The 4956-nt window shown below is 40.3% G+C and overlaps 1 protein-coding gene across 1 annotated transcript in view; it reads left to right on the top strand.

Moving 5' to 3' along the window:
* The window catches only part of HORMAD1 (HORMA domain containing 1), a 13420-nt gene extending 9479 nt beyond the window's left edge, over window positions 1–3941 (top strand). The window contains exons 11-13 of the mRNA XM_029086257.1: window positions 976–1051; window positions 1776–1859; window positions 3861–3941. Coding sequence (XP_028942090.1) covers window positions 976–1051; window positions 1776–1859; window positions 3861–3941 — 241 coding nt within the window. The remainder of the gene's footprint in view (window positions 1–975; window positions 1052–1775; window positions 1860–3860) is intronic.
* Window positions 3942–4956: the final 1015 nt, after the last annotated feature.

The following is a 4956-nucleotide window of genomic DNA, read 5'->3' as shown; positions in this document are numbered from 1 at the left end:
CCCAGAAATAAAATGTGCTACTTTGCAAAATGTCCATGCTGTTAAAAGATAATTATGGAAACATAAAGGAAATGGCATGTGTAGATCAGCATTTTTTATCTTGACAATGCTAGTGGGCTGCAAAACTGGAATAACCACGTAAAGCCCTATCTAGTGCTTTTAGAAATTCATTTAAGTTCCAAAACCATACAAAAATACAGCTAATTGCTTGTTTATGGAGTTGGTACAATGTTTTATTTACAGGAACTACAAGACACAGGAAAATGCATTTGTCAGCCTGAAATTCTTCAGTCATTTCCACAGCTGAAGCACAGTCATCTTTAACCAGTTCATTGTTAGATCTGTACCTAGGAAAAAAAAAACAAACCAAAACCAAGCCAAAACCAGCATGGATTAGAAAAAACAACAACAAAAAATCTCCAGAACTGACTGCTCATTCTTTGTGGTCTGTTCACACAGCTGCAGGCAGTGACAAGGGGAACTGCAGCCAAAGTTGCTCGGTTGTGTGTGGTTTGGTTGCAAAATGGCAGCCATCTGCTGGCAGTGGGTTCAGAATATGCAGGAGCTGTTTCCAGAGTGGCCCTGCGGCACCGTTTGCCCGCTCTGCAGTGCCAAATGAGCTTGTGAGGCTTTTTACTTGAAAGCAAATCCCAACATAGACAAGCCTTTAGCAGGACAGTGTATAAACAAGTTTGGGGATCGAGCCTATTCTTCCAAAGATCCTGTGTGTAAATCTATAGTATCTAGCATGAGCATCTCTTGCGTGCCTGTGATAGGAAATCACTGAATTAAAGATGTAAGAGCGTGTAATGCTTGGTGGAGTTAATGACTGGCTGCACACAGAGCTTAGGGCCCTTTTGAAGCACCTGTTCCCTGTATTTATAAAGCGCGTGTGTTCCTTGTGGCAAGGTATCAGTGTTAAGAGGCTGCCAGTATGTTGTCAATAATGTGCTTTATTATTTAAAAACTCCTTATAGAACCAAATGTAACTTGTGAAGATGAAGTTACGAAGGCTGGAAGGAACCAGAATCTGTATGTTTCTAATCCTCAGGTATGAAAACTCCACTCTGTCGTCTTAAACTTTTGCTAGAGCTTTTATGAAGCTTCTTCCCTACTTTGAGTGATTACTTAGTAATCTGCTAAAGGTTTATTTACCACAGTCAGTATTTTCAGTAATTAAATGCCTTTATATTTTACTTTCCATTGTTTTACAAAATGGGTTAATATTCTAACACAATCAAAAGCAATAATAAAAGGCTGTTCCTCTGTGATACCATTTTCAAACCAAACAGATAGTCTGACTGCTATTAAGAGAAACAGGAACTTAATTTCCATGTTTATAAACTGCCATAACTAAACACTCTGTCTAATAAACTTTATGTGCTAATTCTCACACTCCAAAACTTGTTTAAAAGTTGATTAAAACTTAAAATGAAGGTTTATTAATCAGACTTCAAACTCAGGCTATACTCCCTACATACAGCAAATTGGGAGAATTTAAATGTGGGAGGACTACTTCAAGCACAGGTCCTTAAGATTTCTTAAAACAGAACAGCCCTAGATAACTGTTTGTGACTTACTGCATAAAAATAACTGATGCTTTGATCTGTCAAGACTCTCTGACACATTCAGCTGTAAATAGTGCTGTTGACTTCAGTGGGTATACTCTGGTATTTAGATTTCAGCTTAAGGGCTGTGGTATATATATTAAAAAAGTATATATATATATTTTTTTTACTGATGTTGAAGGGCAACATCTATTTTCTGATTTTTAGGTTGATCATTTGGCAAGCAAGACGTCTGAACTTAATATGTCAGAGAGCAGGACAAGAAGTGGAAAGATATTCCAAACCAGCATTGTTAGTACCAATTTTTCTCTAGTTCTGTTCTTTCTATTTCTGTTTTTCTTTAAGCCTTTTTCTGTTCCAAGCAGTAAATAAAACTCTAAGCTTTAATACATTTTATGTTGACAGAACGAAATTCTCATCATTCCTAAAATTCCTATTAAATTCAACACATTTGAATTCTTAGTGTCAAAAAAAATTCTGTTCCAAAGAGTTAAAAGCTGAGTGCTGATGTAGTTAACACAGGTTGAGAAAGATTCATTAGGATTGATTCATATCTTCTTGAGAATGCATTTAGCCACATTCCCTGCTGGTTTAATCTGCTGTTGATAGGAGCGTGTGTCAGCAGAGATCCCCAGCCCAGTGTACCGTATGCTTGCTAGTGATGTTAGGTGGAAAACACGAGGCCAAAATTCCAACCTTGGCCCTATGACTCATTCATACCAAGAAAAATCTGTTAGTTCTTTGCTTCATCACATTGCAGCAGATGTGTCTTGTAGTCGATGCTACTTGTGGGGAGCCAAATCCCTCCAGCCTTGCACAGGTGGAACAGACGTTGTCTTCAGGGTGGAATTTGGCCTTTGGGGGTGGCACTGGGAGGACCTGTCTGTCTGCTGCTGTTTTTACCAACTGAGCTTTGTAGTGTCAGCTTTGTGAGGTTCTAGGGGACCTTCACAAGACCTCAACATCTCTCTTGTGAATGTCACTGGTAGGTTCCTCTCAGAAAAAGCTGTGAGATGAATACTGTCCTTCTAGTCAAGAAGTGCTCTTATTTTATAGTCAGGAGGGAAAATTACATGTCAGGGCCAAGGAAGATTGTACCCTTCCCATCATTGCTCAGGAAAGCTCTTCATTAATTTCTGGGGCAGTAGTTGTGTAAGGATGCATAATGTGCAGCTCAGTCGTTGCCAGTAGTTTTCTCCTAAACTAATCGTTGCCTCGTTTCTGTAAAGGCTGGTGGAAATGAAGCTTGGGAGCATGGAAAATTCATTCCTCAACAGAATGTTCTAAAGAAATACAGAAGAGAAATTGGTCTGTCTCTTAAAAATATCTGTGTATGAAAGCTGCATGTGAAAAGGGCTGTTGGAGTTTGCAACAAATTCATGAAGTGGAGATGTTAAATTCAGAACGAGTAGATTCAGGCTTTTTGTAAAGTACTGCAGAATAGAATTTTTTTTACTTGCAGCCCCAGGTTCATATGCAGTATTTTTTATGTTATTTACTGATGTGAATTTGAAAAAAAGATCATTCTGTATACTATCACCATATCTTTCTTTTAAATAATTTGTTAATGAACTTAATACAAGAATTTAGAAAAAGCACAGTTGCTTTAAATAATCAAAAGCACAGCATAGCTAAAGGGCTAAATTGTAATCTTTTCACGTGTGTGCCAGTCAGAAATAATTGGATTAAACTCAGTAAGGCAAGCTCATGTGGTGCTCAGCCCCCTCTCCTGTTGTACGGGGTGCTCGGCTGTTGTGCACAGCCCTCCTGGTGCCGCCTGGCTTGGTGTTGTCAGCAGTTGGGGCAGCTGTGGTGGCTCCCAGCTGCTCGAGGAATTGGACTTCATGTGTGTTGCCTCTGTGGAGGGGGAACAGCCTTGGTTACCTTCTCTTGGAGCTGTATTTAAGAATGTGCTGCCTTGATCATAGGTCACTTCATATGTCTTGCCAAAAGGCAATAGGTTTGCAATCCCTCTGGGATGCAGAGTCAGCCATAGCTATTTGTGACAGTTATTGGAGCTGTGACACGGGAAGTCCTGCTGTTACAGCACAAATACCTTCCAGCCTTCCTTGAAAAATTTAGAGGGAGGGTCAGTTCTGCCAGAAAATAGTATCCAGATGTTACTCCAGGCTTAGCAAGGTCAGGCCAGATGCTCAACACACAGCTCTCAATGTGTTGCAGCTCTCTTGTTCAGGGTGGGCTTTTCCTGTATTCATTGTGTTAATGCCATGGGGCAGGCTACAGCCTGTGCCACGCAGCAATCATAACGCAGTGTTTATTTTCCCTTGGCAGGTTCATCAGTTTGACCTCTCGTCGAGTCAAGATATGCTGCCGAAAAGGAGAAAGATCAGTGAACCAAAGGAGCAGTTTTAGATACTCCTCTCCCTGCTGTTTGTTTATAGAGTTATTCTCCACACCTCTTCCATTTTGTTTAATGTGAATGTTCATAGTTAAATATCTTTTAGGGATCTTTACTGCTGTATTTGTAGTCAAAACAGAGTATTTTAAGGAAAGAAAAATCTGTCAAGAAGCCTAGCTGAAAGGAATCAGAACTTTTTTTTAATAGGAGGTCGAACCCCATCAGGAAAGACAGAAGGTACCTGATGCTGATGTAACAATTTCTGTAACAAAGGTGATTTGAGGTATTTGACTCCCAGCTTCTAATGGGTTTAAATCCTGATGGTGATTGTGTAACGTTCATTACCCATGACACAAGGCTTCACCGGTAACTTTGGGCTGTGTTTCCTTGTCCTGAATCTGCCTTAGGGGCATGAACCCCCTCCAGCTTGGGCTTCATTCCCAAAGCTTTACAGAGCAGGTTGGGCAGGGCTGTGTTTTCAGTTGCAGCAATATTACAGTTTTTGCTTTTACTACTGGGACAGTTCAGGGAGGTTTTATTCTTTGTATTTCTACCAGATTCAAGTAAAAACCAAGCATTCTTCATACCTTCAGTTACGTATTTCATGCCAAAACGCAGGAGTTTGTACAGCTGTGACGAGACCAATGTATGTAGTTACAAAGAAAGTATTATCTATGGCAGGCATCTATTATAATGTGTAAGATTATTTGAAGAAACCTATATGTACGTAAAACAATTAATTGCAGAAGTTGGACATGGTGCCACTTCTTTTCCTAAGAAAAACATGTTCATTTTTCCTGCGCTGTAAATTAATTGGAGAGAAGCTGTCTCACAGTGGGGATAGCTGAACGTTTTTGACTTTTACATTAAGAATGTCTTTTTATCATTCCTCAATTACAGCAAGGTTAGCGTTTCGTTGCTGTGTATTTCTTTACCCATTTGCGGGCTGTAATGAATCGCTGCAGCTGCTCTGGCTCCCGGTTGCGGGGGTTTCCCGGCCCGGGAGCGGGGCCGCGGGCAGCAGCTCCG

Source organism: Antrostomus carolinensis, unplaced genomic scaffold, assembly GCF_000700745.2.
Source record: "Antrostomus carolinensis isolate BGI_N321 unplaced genomic scaffold, ASM70074v2 scaffold18398, whole genome shotgun sequence".
NCBI lineage: Eukaryota > Metazoa > Chordata > Aves > Caprimulgiformes > Caprimulgidae > Antrostomus > Antrostomus carolinensis.
Note: the sequence above shows the minus strand (reverse complement) of the source record. Positions and strands in the feature narration are given on the sequence as shown.